The following is a 20,734-nucleotide window of genomic DNA, read 5'->3' as shown; positions in this document are numbered from 1 at the left end:
AGATACGTCCCTGATGAGACCTAGATAAAATTCTTTGCTAAAATAGTAACTTCATTTTCTGAAAAATGCAGACTGGTCCACACTGGAACCTTTTGCAAAATCCCTAGTAAAGTATGAAGATGTGCTGGGTCCTGTCTAAGGTCTGCTTGCTTTCACAGTAGTTTCTAAGGTTCACAGTCATGTGAACTACACACCACTATGATTTCCAGATCCTTTTGCTGAGATAGGATGTTGCAAGCCTTGCAAATCCTCATTTTACCACATCAGAAGCTTTGGTAGGTCTTGGGAGTTGAGCTCCTTGATCCTGTGAACATGGGTTGCTGAATTAGACCATGGGTCAGTTTAGCAGAGTATCTTGTCTCTGGCAGTGGCCATCAGCTGGGGATTAGAGAAAGCATACAGAATTGTTACAAGCATAGAGTAGTAGAAGCTTCAAATATACATCCTAACTAAGGGTCCAATTTCCAAGGAGTGGTGCTTTTGGACTTTCAGACCTAGTTAATTGTTTCCAGGCTGTTGTGTTAAACAGCCTTTAGACCCTTTTCCTCATGCATTTCCTAGCTCTTACACTCGTTGATACTTTTGACTTAGTTCTATTAAAACATTTTGAAACAATTAATAATGCTTCTCTGATGACACTTCAAAGTTTCTACTTTTCATTCTAATACAGAATGAGCTCTAAGAAAAATTGTATGAGATAGAGCTTCTAATTTTTTTTCTTAAGCCTGCACTTTAAAATGGTGCACAACTTTTTTTGTCTTGTTTTCTCCAGTTTTCTGTGTGTGTTAAGTACATGATGGGTTTTGTAATATGTACCTTATAATTTTTCTTTTTGTGTTACAGTATGATGTTTTCATGGCTGTTAGGTGCTTTTGTACTTGCCACTGTTCCCTATGTTAAAGAATTTGTTTCTCTTGTTTAATTGTGTGTCTACTTTTTTTTTTATGCCTCTCTCTTTTACAGTGCCATTACTCCATGAAGAAGGCAGCCTCCTTCCTCGGAATTGGTACAGAGAATGTGTACTTCATCAAAACAGATGAAAGGTAAGAATGCAAAAGCCATGATTGATCTCTGAGCCTTTGTAAAATGCAGTAGTGCTGTACATAACTAACCTGTTTGAATGTAACTGAAAAAGTTTTAAATCTGTGTCCCTTAGAGGTAAGATGATACCTGAGGAACTGGAGAAACAAGTCCAGCGGGCCAGGAAAGAGGTGAGAGGGGGAGAGAGAGTGTGAAGGAAAGAGTAGTGTGTGCAGACTGTGTGCTTGTGTCTGAGTGAAAGGAAGGAAAACTAAGAGTGACCAAAATCTTAAAAGTAGGGCAGTTAATGTAACAATGTCTTTCTTACAGGTACAATCTCTTTGCCACAAACTTGTGGAACAAGCCAAGGCTTATGGGTTCTACACTCTTAGAAGGGAGGAAGATTCCACAGGGTGTTTACTGCTAATGAAAGTCCTGAGTACAATGCTGCTCTGAAGTATTTAGCACATTTCTTATAGGATTTCTTTTGCCCTTGATCCTTTTTTTGAATGGATGCAGTATGTTTTCCTAAAACGGTTTTTCAGGTAATTACAGCAGCTATTGCTCTATTGCCTCTGCAGTGAGCAACAACTGTAATATGTGCCTTAGTCTCTAAAACTATCTTACAAGCTTCAGATGCTAAATTCCGTCCTTTCTATTATTCTAGGGAGAGTGCAGAGATGTGCCTCTTTTCCCCTAGGGACTTTGCCAAGTAGGAAACAGAGGCAAGAATTTGGAAAAGAACTGATGTGTATTTGGACAACATTAACACACATTCCCCACAATCTCTAAGACAGTCCTTTCCTATAGTCAACATAATTTATTTTAGAGAGCTTGAAGGTCTGAATGTGACTTTCAAGAGGATCTTCTTTTGGCTTGGTTAGCTCACCCTATTTCTCCCTTCCAGTTTGTGCATCAGAGCAGTAGGATTCAAAGCTCAGCCCTTAGTCCATGATGAGTGAATACAAAGCAGCTAGTGCAATGTTCATGGCATGGATGATACTTTCCATGGAATTCTGTCTTGGGAAATCTGCCTTTGTGGCTGATAGAAAAGCCAAGGTAGCCCTGTCCTGCCCTGCACTGGCATGGCCACAACAGCTTACAGTAAGTTCTGATTTGGATACATTTTCTGCCAAAAAACCATCTCATATTTGAATTTCATGCTGGATAGCATGAATACACAGCTGGATACATGGGGGTCCTAATGACCTAGCGAACTCTCTTTGTTGCCTCTCCTTTGTGTTTTCTCAGAAAGACAACCTGTACTTATTTGAGCAAGCTGGAGCTGAAAAAGGGACTGAAAATAAAGCAATGGGAAGCAGGCTTGCAGGAGAATCATCTCTTTGGTTTTGCAAAACCAAATTCTTGTTTGTTCTTGTAACAATACATGTAATGGTCATTTGAAAGAAATCATCTGGCATTTGTGATTTTTTTAAAAAGGTCTACCTCAGTATGGTACCCCACAATTTAAAAACAAAATGCTCTGCTTGCAGGAAAACAGAATTTCCCTTGCATTTTAAAGGAAGTTACAGGTGTATTGGAAGGTTTTCATTTAATCAGAGCTTCAGTGTGTCTGTCCAACTGTGTCTATTACAACTTTTACAGAAGGACACTTCAGTAAATTACAGTAAATATTCTAATGACTCTAGACAACATAGGATGTATTTGCTGGTGATTGAAGCACAAAATGATCACTGAATATGAAAGGCAAGAGTCTTCTCTTTCTAGAGAACTTAGGCAGGAAGACTAGATTAACTATATTGTCAAGAGTAATAAAAATGTAATTCCCTTCTTAGTGGAAAAAGTATAATGGTAGCAATTACTGGAATTTGTAGATATCTGAGACTTGTCCCTATATTCAGTTGTGCTACCAATTGGCTGCTTGAGAACCTTTGACTTTGATGTAGCTGTGGGACAAAATTGCTGGGTACACTAATAGAAAATAGATGCATTGGATACATCTTTGCCTCACTTGCAAGAGTTCTGTACTCAAGATTCAGGCTGATTTGTAAGTTTGATTAACTATTGTGGTAGCTTGTATTCAGAATAAATGACCAAGAAGTGAATTAAAGGCTGGTAAGTCTTAGTGAATGTATGGGATTAATTTAAGTTCATTCCAATGTTACCTTTCACTGCTTTAGTCATTTGTAAAGAAAATCTCAACTACAAATAAATCATAATTACATACCATTCTAACAGTCCTCTACACTGTAAAGAAGGATAAAACTGTCAGAGTGTAAATGTGATATAAGCCTGTCTGTCTCTGTAGATGCTTAAAGTGGCAACATTGAAAAATATAGAAAAAAAAGATATATTTCAGCTGGGTGAAGATACATGGAAGACTTGTGTGGAGTTTGATTCTTTAGCTGATGTCTGATTTCACTAAAGCTCCATTGCATTACACACTTACATCATCTGAGAGATCTAATTAGCTGCAAATGAACTTCAGTGATCCCAGCTTGCACAATTCAGTAACACCTTGAGTGCCCTGCAGTAGGTGTGTTGTCATTCTGCAGGCCAGGTGCTGATCAATGCAGAGCAGCTCTTTCAGCAGGCACTTCCCAGCAGTGAGACTGCACAGTCACTGCTGGGGCAGAAACCTTCAATTTCATGGAGCTGCTACAGACTCTCATGGACTACTTTCATGGAGTTGCTGCAGTTTCTGCTCCTAAGCAGACTCGGCCTGGATCTGCAAGGATCTGTGAGCTGGAATGCTGCTAGCTGAAGGGAAGCAAAGATGGATGGCTGTCAGTGGCTGTCTGAGACCCCAACCTGACAAAAGCTTTCCTTATCCCACCTGACTGACCTGAACACCATCTGAGATTTCCAGCAGTCTCTCTCCTAACATTCAGTTACCGTCTACAACCCTTCTTCTTTCCCAGACAGGAGTGGGAGCAAGGGAATAGCGCTGAGCTGCAGGTCAGGCATGGGATCAGACAGCAGTGACTGTCCCTGTCATGGTGTGCACCAATGTGGCTGAAGGCAAATCCCCTTCCCTAGCTGAAGTTTCCTCTTCACCAGGCAGAGAACAGGGGTCTTGTAGAGACAGTGCAGGTGGAAACCCTAAAGGGATGAGCCCTTTCCTTGCATGGGTAGTCTGCTGGCTGAGCTAATTGCTTTATTTTATCAGTCAGAATGACAGAATATATGGTAGTGAGATGTGAAAGACTGAGAATTGAAAATCAGTGTATAAAGAGAGATGTCATAGATCTGGTGTGTTTTGATTTTGACAAAACTAGCATATGTCAAAACAGTCTGCAGAAGTCTGCCCTGGGATGGTGTTAAGTAGAAATGGAAAATGCCTTTTTTTTTTTAATGAAAAAAAAGAAGAAAAAGAGATCCAGCACTATTAAATGCAGTACCTTCTGCTGGAAAACTAAAATGTGGATTGTCACATCTTTGTCCTACATTCCTAGATCTTTTTATACTTTAGCTCTGCAAGTATACAAGGAAGAGATGAACAGTGCAAATGATAACTTTTTTTTTGTTTGTTTTGAATCCTATTGCAGGGGTCAGCACCATTTCTTGTCTGTGCTACAGCAGGCACAACTGTGCTGGGCGCATTTGATCCTCTGGATAAAATTGCTGATATCTGTGAAAAGCATGGCCTCTGGCTTCATGTTGATGTGAGTTTGTATACTGCATGGTTTTGTTTAGCTCTGCTTTTTTTATAATTGCTCTTTGACTGTTGATATTTCTTTTTTACAAGTTGGGCTCTAATAACATTTCTGTTTCCTTACATAGGGACCAGAAATATGTTCTGATTTGACTCTGTTACATATACTGCAAAACAGCAAATAACTTGGTTCTGACAAGCAGCCAAGGCCGCTCTGTTATTGTCAGGTTATATTTCAAAACTATTTTATAATCAATTTCTTCTTCTTGCTACCTCTTAAAATGCTTCAAGAGTGATAAACAAACATAAGTTTTGATTCTCCCCACATTCGATTGGGGAATAGACACATTAAAATTGTGGTGTGAGGTTCATACAGGTTAAAATAAAGGTATGCTTTCTGATTCAACCAGTCATAAATTATTCTGTTTCATATTTACAGATTTGAATTTCCTGTATATATGCTTACATTTTCCTAAACTGTTCAGAATTTTTTCTCTTTTAAAAAAAATTCTTTGCAATTTTAGGTTTGGATATTAAAATCCTGTAACGAATCTTTTTTGAATAATCACTGTGCCTTTTTATGACTTGAAAGAGTTAGCTGTAAATGTATTTTTCTAAAGATAGGCCACTTCATATTTTCTAAAATTGCATTCTCTTTATAATTGCAATGCCGCAAATCCAGAATTATTGTTGGCTAGATTAAAAGTCATGGAGCAATAAGAGAATCTGAAGCAATATTTGTGGAGATTTCCAGACCTGCTCTAAATTTCTGAAATGTTTGTATAATGTTGAGTATCTAAAGAAAGATCACGTAGGCAGTGATGCATGTTTCAAATAAATGTCTCACAGACATTAATAAATAAAGCCACTGTATGAATGAGTAAAAAGAGTTTTCTTATATTCTTGGAGACAAAAATGCAGAATTTAGGCCTAATATTTAAAAAGTCTGCCAAGCCTCCTCACGGCTGTGTGCTGCTGAGAAGGATTCATCAGATTTTCACCAGGAGTGCAACACTCCTGTTGTGTGTCTGTGTATAGCTGGTGAAGGGAGGGATGTGGTTGGAATCTGTGTTGGATCTTAGGTGAGCCAAACAGATGTGGCTGGAGCCATCTCCAGTGGCTGTAGGAGAATAGTGAGCAGTCTCTGTAGCTGAACTCAAATATGGTGGGATAAGCCTGGGTCCTGTTCTGAACCTTAGTGAGTTGTTAGTCTTTTGAAAAGAACTAACTTTATTCTTCTGATTTTGCCTCATGTTAAACCAAGGTAAAAATGTTCAGGATTATCTTGAAGTTATTTTCTGTTTTGAAGTGACTGTAGTTGTCAGATGTTAATTGTTTCCCAGTAGAGGGACAAATGTCCAGTGATAAATTGGGTTTGCAGTCTGGAACATCAGTTGTTCTCTTAAGATTTGATTTGTGTTGTGAGCCTCTCAGTGGTTCTCAGAAGTTCTGTCAGTATTTTCTGTTTTTCACACTATATAAAGGGTTGGGTGGATGGCTGTTTCTCTATTTTTTGGTTAAAAGTTTATAGCTGTATTTATAAGAGGACAGGATATAGGAAAAGACTGAAAGCTTTCCACAGAGGTGACATCAGGCACACATGTACATACAAGTGTGGTATGGTAAAATGAGCAGACGGTGATTTTTTGTGTAACGTTTTTTCCCTCACAGCACCACTAGAAAGAGATTTGCTGAAATTGTATCTGAGTCTCTACCATTCAGAAAGACTATAAGAAACACAGAGAAGGATTGCTTTTTTTCTTTTACTTTTTTATTTTATTTTTTTAGCAAGCATACCTTTTACTACTATAGGATAGAATGTAAAATTTTTGAAATCTTTGAGAATCTACAATTTGCTGAAAGGTCTGGCTTCTTGTTGAATGATTTACACATTATGCAGTCTAACAAGTGTGTACTACTGTTTAGGCCTGCTGTAACTTTGAAGGAAAAAAAAAGTACAGTACAATTAAAACAAAGAGTATAACCCAGGTTAAGTGCTATCTAATGTAGGACTTTTCATGTATCATTAACAGGCATCAGGATTATCTACTGTAAGTACTCTCACAATCTGTTATTAAGGGTATCTTATATGAATGTCATTGGTGTTTTTTCCAGATTTACACTGATTTATCTCATTTCAGAATATTTTCCGATCCCAAAAATTGATGTGTTTGCCTTAGGGACACTCTTTTCATTAAATATGAAATTATAAAGCTTGTGATTCTTAGGAAGGGCAAAAGGGATAATGTCAACAGAAATTCACTGAGCTTCAGGAAGATAAATTTCAATAAAGCCAGAAATAGTAGATAAGCTCTGACATGAAGACAAACCAGAGAGGAAAAGTGAGTTAAGGAAAATGTTTTAAGAAGATAATACCAGTAGGTCCAAACTGCCCTGGCTGTCAAGCTGTTCAGTCAAGCCTAAGAGCAAAGGCTATACCAAGCTTATTTTGTTCACAGTGCAGCATTCCAGTTGCCTATTGTATTTTAACCTCCATCTCTGATGCCTTTCTTAATTTGTTTTGTATCATCAGTATGCCTCCAGCATTTGTGTATGCCATGTCTTCACCTAGCTTTAAATGCTATATGAGAGTATTTTTTCCCTGGTGGTCCTGACCAGGGAATTTGAATATTTTTTTTTTCTCCTATTATTAGGCTTGTAGAGAAAATCAGGCTTGACCTACTGGCCTATGCTTAGGTAATTAGCTTAATCAGGCAGTGCACACTGTGATTCCCATCATTTAGCTGTAAATGATTTGTTGCATATGAAACAGAAATTTTCTCGTACCTTGTTACCAATTACATTGTGTGAGACACGGGTTGATAAGAGTCATGTTTTGACCTACCCTGTCTTGCTCTCAGCTGGATTTGTCTTAAACAAAATGTGTCATTCTAGTTTGATGTACCTGCCCTCCTCCTCCCTTGGATGGAGGAGAAGCAGTCAGCTTCACTGTGTCTTTGCAATATCTCATCAAAAAGCCAGAGAAACCTGCCAAGCTGCAGTTCTGGTAGTGAGTGAAAACCTGGCTGGAAAACCATTCCCACAGAGCAGTTACCAGTGGTTCTTTGAAGGGAGAAAAACATTTGAGCAGGGCTCCTCAAAGGTCTGTCTTAGGGTAGAAATTATCTGGTATTTTTGTTAAACCATTTGGATGAAAAAGAATGTGCTGACAAATTTGAAAATGACATAAGACTTCTGACAAAGGCAGTGGGAGGACAGGATTAGAAATCAAAGGGATTTTGACAATTTGGAGAAAAAAGTCAAAAAGCTTGGCTACAGTTCAGTAGAGATAGAATTCTAAGCTTCAGTAATCAAGTACACAAAGACAGGCTGGGGAGTGTTGACTAGACAGCAGATCTTTACTGTAAAGCCCAGATATTTTCCTAGTTCACAAATCAGTGGTGTTTTCAAATAGAGTTAAATACCTTTCAGAATTGAATAAAGGAGGTATATAAAAGGATTCTTTCTTTCTGCTTCACACACCATCTTCTTTATCTAAATTTTGTCCAAATAAAAAGATGCAGTTCAAGAAGGCCCTACAGGAGAAAGATTAGAAAATGGGAAACAATGTAGATAAACATAATAATATTTAGAAATTATGACCAATGAGAAAAGATGGAAAGCACTGATGTTATTTAAACTAGAAAAGCAAAATAAACAGAACATAATAGTCTACAGAAGCTTCAAAATGTGCTGTTAAAAGAAAAGGACTAATCTGTTCCCTGACCACTGGAGGTGTGACAAATGGTAGCATTGTTTAGGACTGACACTTTAAATTAAAAAGGTGTTATTCCTGTTACACACAAATTATGTGGTTAAATTGTGCAGCCTCCATCGTTAGAGAGGCCTTTAAAACCAGACAAAGCCAGTCATTCTCAGTCTCCTTAAATGCCTTCTCATTCGTGGTGTTTTGTGTTTGTTTTGTGGTTGGTTTTTTTTTGTCGATTTTGTGGTTTTTAGATATTTTTGTTAGTTGTTATTGTTGCTGTTGGGGTTTTTTTGTGGGTTTTTTTTTTTTTTTTTTTTTTGGTTTTGTTTTGTTTGGTTTTTTCCAGACCTGGATCCTTAAGCACTTCCTCTTTGAATTGGGTAAAGAATCATGGATCACAAATTCATCTTGTATTACTGTGGCTCAAGTAGAGTAATATAATTTCTCTCATCTAGATCTACAGTGGTATTTTTTTTTTTAAAAGGCAGAAAGTAGGGCCAACAATGCTGTGGAGGCAGCAATTGCTGGTCTCTCTCTGCATTTTATTTTTCACTTCAGTGCTAACTACATGTGAATTGATTCATTGATTAATAATCTCTAAAAAAGATATGGTTGAGAGAAATGAGAGGAGTAGGGCTGACCTTGCCTTTGGGGTGGCACAATGTTGAGATGACCTCTCAACTGCCTTTCTAGTCCTGTTTTTCACAAACAGTGTGAGAATGTCAGCTTTTTCAAACACAGAAATTTTGGATGCAAATTTTGTAAAAATGTATTATATTTTAGCGAGTTGTTTATAATTTCTGAAAATCAGGGAATAACTTAGTGACTGTTTTGACTTTATGGAATCATTGAATGAGAGGAGTAGTATTTGTCTCTGAATAGGAAGTTTAGTCTGAGTGTCATCCCATAGCATGGCAAATTTGGACTACCAGGAGAAAAAAAGTTGCAAGTCATGGTGCTGCAGGATTACCATGAAGTTTGAGGCAAAATAATTTCCTACCTTAGTTCCCAGCTGGAGTTTGTGCAGCAGGGAGGATGTTGTGAGCATGACAATGTAAAATATGATTTGATCTATTAATGTGTGGCATTAATGAGGATGACTTTTTAAGACAAGTTAATAACTTTCATCTCCCTTGTGAGCCTTTGCCATCCTGTCTCCCAGAGATAGCTGATCTCTTTCCTAATGTACAGCCTGTGAAGCAAATACCAATGATAAATTCATATATCAGCTATCACATATTTTTATTTCAAGGAAAGAAGAAAAACCCAAAAACCAAACAAGCATATATTTTCTATGCTTAGGTCAGGGATATTTACATCAGCAATTTTCTTTTTCTTTACAATTTTTTTAAAAATAAACTGAGTCCAAATGTTTTATGGGCTGATGTCTTTTGTGTGTCTCTGAAGAGCTTTTCTTGCTACACACGTAGTTTGCTTAAGTGCATTCTGCCTTCATGAGTACTGAAAATAATTTTATATATTTATTTATCTAGCAGTAACTTCTCAAATGCTCTGTGTGACATGTTTAGTGTTTGCATGGTCTCCTCACCTTTCTATTGTGGATAAATGTTATTGTTTGGGAACTGAAGGTTCACAGACCTGATCCTTGCAGAATTTATGAAAAAGTATCACATTCCCTAATTCAGGTTGTCCAGAAATTAAACATATCTAATAAAAAACTTGTTGTCTGGGTTCCTGCTGTACTCCCTGGAGAGATACATCTGCCAAAGGTATTACCCAAAGATGGGTGTCTAGATTAGATAGAAGTAAAAAGGAGTTTCAGTGGAGAATTCCTCACTACAGAGAAGGTCTAAGTGAATCCTAGAGCACACACTTAGTTCTTAGATGAGCTGAGGGAGTCTTCAGTAATTTTAAGCTCATTTGGGTTGCTGGTGACAGAAATGCTGCTACTGACCATTCACAGACTTTGCTTTTCATATCTCTGCAAAATCTGAGCCTGGCCTTTGCAATTGTCAGAGATTATCACTGTTTCCCCTGTGAAATTCTCAGAAAGGAATTGGCTAGCAGGAGGAAGATGTGCAAAGTGGGGCTTTCTGCTGTCACTGAGAGTTTAAGGCTGGGTGAAAGGAAGCAACAACAGGTATCAGGTATTTTTGGTATCAGGTATTCTTGGTATCAGGAGTGAGTCTGGTTGTGCAAGGACATTTCAGTTCATTGCCTTTGCTTACATGGAAGGGCCACTCTGGTTTGTGGCTCGTGTTCTGGCACAGATCACAACCTCCTTTATTTCAGGCATAGCCTGAGGCTGCTGTCTTTATTTCAGGAGATGTAACTAAAGGCAAAATTTAGCCCACTGACCATGTAGTAAACAAAGTTTTAAATGAGATAAGACACCTTTAGAAATTATTGGTTGAAGTATTATCAAAATAGCTTCATACAAATAATATTTTCTTGGCTCTATAAATGTTCCAACAGGCTTCTTGGGGTGGCTCAGCTTTGATATCAAGGAAGCATCGCAGACTTCTTCATGGTATCCACAGGTAAGTCAATTTAATCTATTTGCTAGGGATTGAATTGGAAGTTATGTGGCCTGTTGGCTTCCCTAAGTGCTGCATTTTTAAAAATAGTTGGAGAGATTTCTGAACCTGTGGTGGGTGTGGGTGTATGGGAAATCTGATTTGTCTGCTTGGATTGTGTTTGGTCTTTTTTTATTCTTAAGTACCCATGATTATAGATGCAATTTTCACCTCCCTTTCTCCATTTATGATTTTTGCAGAGCTGATTCTGTTGCCTGGAATCCCCATAAAATGCTGTTGGCAGGAATCCAGTGCTGTGCTCTTCTGGTGAAAGACAATTCTGTAAGCCCTCCTGACCTTTTTTTATTTTCTTTTTCTTTTTTCTTTTTTCTTTTTTTTTTTTATTCTAATAAGCTGTCATTGCTGTAATATGAAAGTGGAAATAATTAGGAAACAGCTGAAAGTCAGTTTTACTATACTGCAGTACAAAGGCTGAATTATATTATTTTGAATTTCACCACTTAATTAATAAAGGGTGAATAAAAGAGAAGGGTAAAAACAATCCAAATCACTGTACTCACAAGTGGTCAAATTTTGCAGTTGGTGCCCTTGCTAGTTAACTTCTGCACATAATTTGCATTCAGAATGGAGTATTTTGTCACCTGGGCTGGGCACACTCAGCCACTGAGCTCATCAAAGCCCTCAGAATAGCTGCCATCCATCGGGACTGCAGCAGTGCTGTGTCTGCTTAAGGCAGGCAGAGCTCATCTGCACCTCCCCTTGCACGGGAGAGAGGTGGGAGTCAGAGCACATCCAGGTAAAGATGCTGAGCCTTCTGTCCACACTCTACCAGTTCTTCCTCATCAGCAGGGTGATTTAGACTTCCCAAAAACCATGACTAATTTAAAGGTCTAGCAAGAAAACAGCAGAGCTCTGATCTCAAGATGACTCTGCAACGTAGCAAACATCCTGTCTTGCCTCTTTGTGGCATTCTTTTATCCCAAAAAAAACCCCAAACAAACAGTAAGAGGTTCATTATTTCAAACTTCATTTGAAAGTCAGACCTGCTAAAATTTATGCCAACTGCCCACCATTATGGCTTAATTTTACCTTATACTCCATAGGTTATAACAGACTAAACCTCACGATGATATTGAGCCCCTAAGGTTTGCATTGCTATTTTGTGGCCGTGGTTTGTAAATTGCTTTTATAAATCTCTGTCAAAACAACTGATATTTTCTATTCAGCTGCTGGGGTTACCCATCCATGTAATTTTGTTATGAACTTCTTTTGATAAGAACTTTTGATGAGGACCAAAGTGCATAGTTGCTAATCAGCACTCTCTTGGAGCTGATTGCTCTAGGTCAGGGGTGAGACCTGGCAAGACAGCAAGGAGAAGTGTGCCACCTCACTTCCTTACATTAGAGCCTGGGGGATTGAAGAGGATTAGATTTCAGTGTTACCATCCATCACTTTATCTTTATTCTGAGCTGAAAAACAAACAGAATAACGTTATTGACTAAGATTAATGCAGTGTCTTAATTGCAAGCTTGGGAAGATTTCAGTGCTGTATTTTTAACTAATTAGGGCCAGTACATAGATATTGCCCCAGGTAATGATTAGGCTACTTGGAATGAAAAGTGGAAATTTCTCAGGAAGAAAAAGGAAAGAAATGTAGAGGATTGAACTGTTCTAGCTGCTCTAGCCTTTCAAGTCACTTTATGAACACTGTTCCAACTTCAGGGCTCTGGCAACCTTTTTGTTGTTCCCTTCTGTGCAGTGTAAGGTCTGGCAGAGTGATCCCATTCCCCTTTTAAACCACAGCTAGGCAATATTGTGTTAGAAATACTTGTAAAGTTGAATCTTAGGTCTTTGAGGAGTGAAAACAGAAGTATTATGGATCACAGCATCAGATCCTGTTGTACAGTGAGACATGTTCTGGAATGCAGAAGACTTGTCAGCATTGGGAAGGAAGGTTGTTTTACTCTGTGTCTAATTCCTGGGAAATCGGCTCTTACTCATTCTGTGTATGTGCCAGTGAAGTCTTTATATGCAAACAGACACACATACAGATTTGAGTACTTTCTTATTAACTAGCTGGAATATAAATCCTTAAGAAAAAAAGATCAAATGCATATTTGAGACACTTTGACAGAGAAGTGTTGCTTCGCTTTGATCCTCTCCATACCAGAAGAGGCAGCTGAATCCAGTTTCCCATTAAAAATGCTATTTTTGCAACCTTAAGTGAAGGGAAAAGTAGACATATCAGTTTCTCACTTGGGAGCTTGTTCCACTTCTTCTGAAGCACATAAATACCTATGGCTAAGATGAAACACACGTTTATATGTGAACATAATTCCTTCACACTGTGGTTAGGATGCATCAGTGGGAACTGGATGCTGAGATGTGAGCTGGAAGAGTCTGGCACATGCTGCTCTGTGACTGAATGTTCAAGGAACCTCAGGTAGATTCTGAAGTTCTGCATTCTCCAAGAAACCAAAGCAGCAAAATGTTAATTATGAATGTTAAGTCCCATTTATGGATTACCCTATCTCCCTTTGAAAGACTGATTAAGGAAATTTTGTTAGCCCATCTTCCCATCTGCATTGAGGTCCATTTGGAAATTTTGAATACTTCAGAATTAGGCTTAGTTGATTATAAGTGGGCAAATTAATCCCCTTCAGTTTTTCTTCTTCTCCTTCATACTTTCTCTATAAAAGATAATCTTTAGAAGATGTCATCACATTTCAGTTGTTCTGGTAACACTGTAATTTCCCGTTAACATAGGTAATAGTGGCTTTTTTTTGGTTTGGGTTTTCTTTTGCCATATTTCTTCAATGGGGTTTAGCAGTGTTAGTATATTTAAGACACTGCAACTGACTTGTTAGAATGAAACATTGTAATTAAATATTTTCTTTTACAGATAAAAAAAAAACCTGAAAAAAATATTAACTGCAGTGAAATGGCAATGAAAGAGTATTTTCCAGCCTTAGTGAAACAAAATTGGAATATTTCCAAGGAAGGTAGACATAGAAAAGAGATATAAGTGTTTGGCTTGATTAAAAGACAGAAGCAATTTCACCAAAGGGAAAGAAAGATTGGCTAATCCTTTGTAAAAGCTCAGATCAATGGCTGTAGTTCTTCAGTGCTTAAAGTACTCAAGAAGTGCTCGGCAATTCCTTTTTCACTGCCATGCCCTGAGTAACTTTCATCACTTCTCTAAGATAGTCTTAGTCAGAAAGCACTGGTATTGCTGAATCATGAATTGCAGTGACTGTTTAAACGCAAAGCTAGACAGACCAATAATCTCAAAACATTGGTGAAGCCAGTTTTGGTCTTATATGTTCTCAAAATGCTAGGAATTGGTGTTGGGTTGTACATACTCCCTTAAAAACCACAGAGCTACTCCAGTTTTTCCTTGCTGTCATCCATATCTGTGTGAATATTATCTACATATTAACAGAGAACTACTGTTTATCACCAGTACCAAAGTTCTGTGACTCGTGAGAGTGAAGCACTAGTTTAGGTAATTCAGAATCAGTTCCAGGTAATAAGCAGAATTTTTACTTATTAGTTGAGAATAAAGTCTCAATGTAGCTAATGAAATCTCATTTTAGTGCAGAATATAATTGATTAAGGTGATGATGGCAGCCATCCACATGTAATTTCTTCCTCATCGTTAGCAATATAGAGATATCTACCTCCCTGATTCCCCTCCAGAGCAGCTGCAGGAAAATGCTCTGTTCTCATCGCTTTTGCTTGGGTTTAATACAACTGAGAGCTCCTTCTCACCTCTCAAAACACGTTGCTATAGTGTCCTTTAACACTACACTGCTTTTGACAATTTTCAAGTATGATATTCAAAAGATTGTCCTTATTGCCTCAGAAAAGGCAAATCAGGGAGAGGCTTGTCTTGGGGAAAAAGATATTTTATTAATGAAATTGAAATTCACTTTTAACTAGCAATGGAAATGGAAGGAGATCAGAAGACTTGCTGTAGGTAAGTCTCTTCAATGAGAAAAATATATTGAATTATGAAACTGGAGCTCTTGCTTTCAGTATCAATATTTTTTCATCAATTTTCTATTAATTAGAACACACAAAAACTTCACATAGACTTCATCAAAATCAAAAGCTCTTTTGAGCTGTTTGAAACTTCACAGTGGATTTAGGCCTCTATGAAAATAGTATTTCCATTTCCTAAACTTTAACAGACTGACAATAAGGCTGAGAACTTGCATTAAAAATGGTAGAAAGATAAAAGATGCTGAAGAAAGAAACTCCAAGTTGTCCAATGGGGCAGTTCTAATGAAACTTTTGCAATCCTTCTGAGCAGATGTAGCAGCTCAGTTGCTGTATGGAAAACTGTTGGGAACTTGGTGGGACTGTGAACCCTGAGTTAGAAAGCACATTTAAAGCATATTTCTTTCCTTTCTTTTTCCTTCTATTTTTCCATCATTTGATTAGGAAAATTTCGATGACTTTTTTGTCTTCTATTCCCTTTCCCTTCCCTTCTCTTTCTCCTCCACCTTTCTTGAGTATTTCTCTCTTTCTCACAAAGGATGATTTTTGTTTCTTTTCCTCTCTGCTCTAGTGACATGCAGGAGGATGTCACTGTACTTGCCTCTGGAGATTGATAGCATCAGTATCTTCAGCAGGATTTCTTGAGCATGTTGCATTCTTAGTAGGATAAGCAGATGGAAAGGGATCATAAAGCCACATGTATTGTCAGCTTCAGATGCACCAGGAGATGAAGACAGTACCTGCCTTTTTTTTTGTATTTTATAATGAACTACATTATCAACAAGACAAGCTGACTCAGGGCCATCAAAATATTTGTTGCATTTTCCTTCTAGAGCATTTTTTAAAAACTATGTAATTCTGCAAGTGTCCTATGATCTTAAGTGATCTTCTCAGTCTTTTGTAATGTTGCCAACTGCATTTAGGTTTCTTGTGATAAACAATGGTTACTCTTTATCAGATGACAGGCATGAGGGAACTAGTATTCTGTGACATCCTCTATTGTGCAGCTGCATTGCATTCTGGTAAGGCAGAAGATAGCGCCTCATTGATCAACCCTGCTATACACACACTGCAGATACATCATTCAACATTTTAAGTCAGTAAGAGACAAAGCAATTAGCTTAAATTTGTGGATGTTGCTGCTTTTTTGCTTGTTTTTTCTTTCTTTAAACACTATGTCTAGTAACTTGTTATTCTCCTGGAAGTACAGGTATGAATGAAGCACAATGTCTTGACAGAATGACTCCTGTTTCTTGTTGTGCAGCTGCTAGCCAGAGGAAAAAAACCTGCAAAAACCCTGCAAAAGTATGGATGCCTCAGTGCTTGGTTATTCTGTCATTTCTAATGTCATCTTCTTGCCTTTCTTTATTTGAGAAAATTGGAAAGTCGGTGTTAGAATTTTATATGCTGCAAAACACTGCATCCATCATTGGCTTTCCAGCTGTGGCTATCCTGTGCTGCAGCTGCGCATTATCACTCTGCAAAGGGAGAGGAGACACCAAACTCTTTTTTCCCCCAAGCTGTCATAAGAACTGCCTTTTCACCAGGCTGAATGTGCTGCTCCTGTGACTTAAGAGTTCAGACCAAATTTGCTGTACTTTTATCAAATATTACAATGGGATTGTCAAACCCATACAGAAGCTGTGGAGAAAACCTTGGTGGTGTTCTCCTTTAGTGCTCTATTAATAGGTGTGTAGGTGGAGTTTTTTATTTGCTTTGCTTTTTTGGAGGGAATTGAAGAGTCTAGGAGAGAGGCAGAGTTATTCTGTGTATGCCAGTTCATTAATTATTTTTTTTTGTCTTGACCTTTTTACTCCATTTTATTGCCAGTCCCAAAGTCATAAGTAGGATATTGGAATGTAGAACAAGAATTGTACCTCTGGTGTGGGAATATGACACTTTGATCAAGAGTGATATCAGACGCTGTCCCGTTTTAAAATCAGACTTGCAGCAGATGCAGAGAAAAGGGCAAAATGAGAAATGCTTTTTTTGTTTGCTCAAGTAAGAGTGAGATTGAGTTGGAAGATGAGTTGTGCTCTTCTTAGCACTGACAGATCCACGTTTTCTGTCTCCTGGGCCCCTCATAGGGCCACTCTCATCTCTGTTCTGTGACCTGCTTTCTGCCAGCCCTTCTCTCTACTTCATAGTTTTACAGAGTATATTCTGGTATTTCATTCTTCAACCAACAGCCAGTCCTATGTCTCTTCTCTTCCTCTGCACCTTTAAATCTGTAGCAGCCTCTGTGCTTTCTGTTTCCCAGCCTTGTTCTCTGCTGGAACCTGCCACATCACTCATTAATCTTTGTCTGTTTTGTGCTGCTCATCTCTGCCCAGGTTCTCCCTCAGAAGCTGTAGGCTGGAGATTGCTGAATAAAAATAATTTTATTTAGAAATCATGATTAGCATATATGAAAGCATATTTTCTTAGGTTTATTTTCAAATGTTACATTTGTCTGAAATTTCTGTGAAAGAGAAAAAAAATTGGGTTGTACTAATCTCCTTGTGGTTTTTCTGCTCAGCCAGCCTGTGCTAAATCCACAGTGACTTTTTGGCAGTAAGGGCTAAACATTTATTTCTTTGGGCTAAAATCTTCCCTACCTGCAACTGACCAAAGCAGGAATGGATTGAGCCATTTGTGGACATGTAGGAAGTTCCATTTGTGAACAGGTAGGAAGTTCCTCAGGGGTTGTTCTTGATCATGGTGCTTATAATGCCAAGACTGTGGGTACAGTCCCTGTATGAGCCATTCACTTGGATTAGACTCAGTGATCCTTGTGGGTTCCTTTCCTTCCAACTTAAAATACTCTGTGATTCTGCGATCTAAAGACTGGTGCAGGTGTCTCCTTGTTCTGTCTCTTTCACATCCATATATGTTTTAGGGCAACTTTTTCTGTGGTACCCACTCCCATGATTTCTTGAGATCTGAGTCAAAATTCCTCTTCAGCCTGCTGCTCTATATCACTGCTCTTTCATGACATTATGAAGAAAATATTTATTTATATTTATAAATAAATACTGGTTGTCTGTATGAATTCACTAACTTTAGGCTCATCTAGGCTTCTTAAACCTCACCATTAGCTTTGGATGTTATCCTGCATATCCAGATCTGTTTGATAAGAATTTGATACAGCCAAGAAAAGACAGGCTTTGGCTGGTGAGGAGGTTTGATGATGCTCATCACCAATGGAAGTCTCTATTGTGTTTCCTCACAGGGCCTCCTGAAGAAGTGCTACTCTGCTGAGGCTGCCTACCTGTTCCAGCAGGACAAGTTCTACGACGTCAGCTACGACACTGGGGACAAGTCCATTCAGTGCAGCAGGCGTCCGGATGCATTCAAATTCTGGCTGATGTGGAAAGCACTGGGAACTACAGGCCTTGAGGAGAGAGTGAACAGGGCACTGGCTTTGGCAAGGTACCCCCTCACAGTTTTGAATATGTCTAGTCTGTTTGATTGGCTGAAATGTTGGCGCTGCTCATACTCCATATCCTGGAACAGACCCCATTGTTACATTTTGCTTCTATCCTTTTGTTTGTGTATAACAGGTGGAAGTAATAACAATAATAATTAATGTTATTACATTTGATACAATATTTAATAGTAGTTATTGCTTTTAGCAATAAGCATAAATGTTGGCAAACACAGAAGTCAAAATTAGGCTATCAGTCTGTATTGGCGAACATTTATGTTACCTGAACTACACAAACAGGACATAGTTACCAAAACACTTTCTTCTAGTTCAACTGTGTATTCTGATTTTGGTGTAAAAGAAGTTCTATGTGCCAGAATCCAAGCTGTGTCTGGCAAGAACCAAAGTTTCTTGTTCATGTCATTCCTTGTGAAAGAAGAAATGCAAAAAACTGATCATGGAAAACTCATATGAGGACACTGTGTTAATATGAGGATGTATGTAAGCAATGTATGTATCAGGATGTATGTAAGTGATATTGTTCTGACATACTGAGAGACTTTTCTCAAGTTTGCTGAAGTTCTTAATGCTAACAGTATGTTCTGCTAGGGACTGAAACAGCTTTTTCTTGTGGTCTTCCCCACACCTGTCCTCTTCAATTTCATTAAGGTTTTGGTGTTGCAGAACTGAGTTTCACAAGTGAATTCAGCAAAATTCTTGGTAGAAGGGGTTTATAAAGTGATGGTGATGTCTTAGTTTCTGGGAAGATACTTCCATATACAGGTGGTTTTGTCTTCTCTTAGAAGAAATAATTTTGAAACAAGGTAATGGCCCATTAAAAAAAGTTTAAGTAAAATATTTGTTCAGAATTTATACAAGACAAAGCATAATGAAAACTACACCAAGCTAGCTACACACTGCTTTAAGTCAAATAATTGGTATTGACATTTTACTTTTTATATGAAATAACAAGTAGAAAAGTATTGAATGTTTACCTCAATCAATATTCAAGGAATAGTCTGACTCTAATGAAGTTACCTAAAGAGATAAAAACAAATAAATATAAAAATGCCCCTGACCTAAACCCAGAGTAGATTTGAAAGGAATAAAAAGAAAGACCCAAAAACAGTGGAACCAAAAACAGTTGTGACTTTTTCTCTGCTTTGTTTCTTTAAAGCCGCTCAGTTTTTTGGCTGGTTATGTCTTTTTTAATATGTTCTGGTTAAATTGCACCTTGTTTTTGTTGCGAAGCATTGTACTGTTCTTTGTCTGTTCAGAGTAAGTAATTCCACTATCAGTAGGAGAATTCAGCCTTATCAAGGTCACTGGCCAAGGTCATTTGACTGACTGTGTAGTGATTAATGACCTTTCTGGGATCGATATTTCTGTTCAACATTAGGATTCAGATGGTAACACTTCTAAGGAGTGACTGACTTGTCTCTTCTGGTTTTTGGTTCATTCTTCCATTAGGAAGAAATTTAATTTTTAGACATTGTCTGATTAAATAGATTCTTCACAGTGGTGGCATTGCCATCTTGAGTTTGCATGGTCATGGGCACCGTACCAGCTTTACCAACTACTCAGCCATGCAGCTATTCAGAGCCTTTCTCCTCATTTGTTACATTAGATGTTACTTCAGTTGCAAGGGTAGTATTTCAGTGTTCCTGAACAAAAACCTGGATTAATTCTGGACTTAGTCCACTGACTATAGAATTTAAGGGCAAATTGCATTTTTTTTTTTTTGCTTGTAGCCAAGCAGAGCTGCAAAGGTTTAAAGGGTAATTGCAGGCATGTATTTCTGCAGCAAACTTTGCCTATTGGCTATTCCAGTAGTACCTCCTTGTTCTGGAGATGAATCATGCTTTCAGGGTATTAAATATCCTGGGAACATTGTGATGCTGTCTCTTTAGAAAGGCTTGCTTTTTAAATATGTAGAGTAAAGCATCCCACTGATTGCTTCAGATTTTTTTTGTGTATTTTCTTCTCCCCAATTATCTTTGATGTAGGGATATTGCTTTATAAAGCAACACTAAAAACAAAAGAGACATAAACTGCTTTTACAATACAGCTATAGTTATTACATAAGCATCTCTGCATCTTATGCTTCATCTTCTTTGTAATTTTTCTGCCTGTTTCCTCTTCCGACACCCACTGTTAGCAGACATATGTCTACTTCCATGGCAGATCTCCACCCCTCCTTTTCTGCAAGGCTTAATCACAGCAAATGACATTTCTCTGTGTACTTTGGTCTTCACTAAGACTCAAGCCCCTCTAACATACCACAATTGTGACATGATAATAAAACTTCACTGTCAACTGTGGAGAGATGCACAAAGTAAATTGCTCCACTGCCATCAAATGATCCTGGCAAGATAAATCATGGGCAATGGATTTTCTAACAGCTGCCTTCTTAGGTTATTGGCAGTGTAGTTAAGAACATGATTAACAGTGTTGTGAACCTGACTGACACCAGGTAGCCTATG

General features: G+C 38.1%; 1 protein-coding gene across 1 annotated transcript in view; it reads left to right on the top strand.

Annotated features, from left to right (window-relative positions):
* Positions 1 to 20,734, top strand: part of GADL1 (glutamate decarboxylase like 1) — a 79,405-nt gene that overhangs the window by 21,776 nt on the left and 36,895 nt on the right. The window contains exons 7-12 of the mRNA XM_030971642.1: positions 964 to 1,043; positions 1,157 to 1,211; positions 4,530 to 4,646; positions 10,782 to 10,846; positions 11,083 to 11,164; positions 18,057 to 18,256. Of these exons, the coding sequence (XP_030827502.1) occupies positions 964 to 1,043; positions 1,157 to 1,211; positions 4,530 to 4,646; positions 10,782 to 10,846; positions 11,083 to 11,164; positions 18,057 to 18,256 (599 nt within the window). The remainder of the gene's footprint in view (positions 1 to 963; positions 1,044 to 1,156; positions 1,212 to 4,529; positions 4,647 to 10,781; positions 10,847 to 11,082; positions 11,165 to 18,056; positions 18,257 to 20,734) is intronic.

This window comes from Camarhynchus parvulus, chromosome 2 (assembly GCF_901933205.1).
Source record: "Camarhynchus parvulus chromosome 2, STF_HiC, whole genome shotgun sequence".
Classification (NCBI taxonomy): Eukaryota; Metazoa; Chordata; class Aves; order Passeriformes; family Thraupidae; genus Camarhynchus; species Camarhynchus parvulus.
This window is presented reverse-complemented; position numbering and strand designations above follow the sequence as displayed.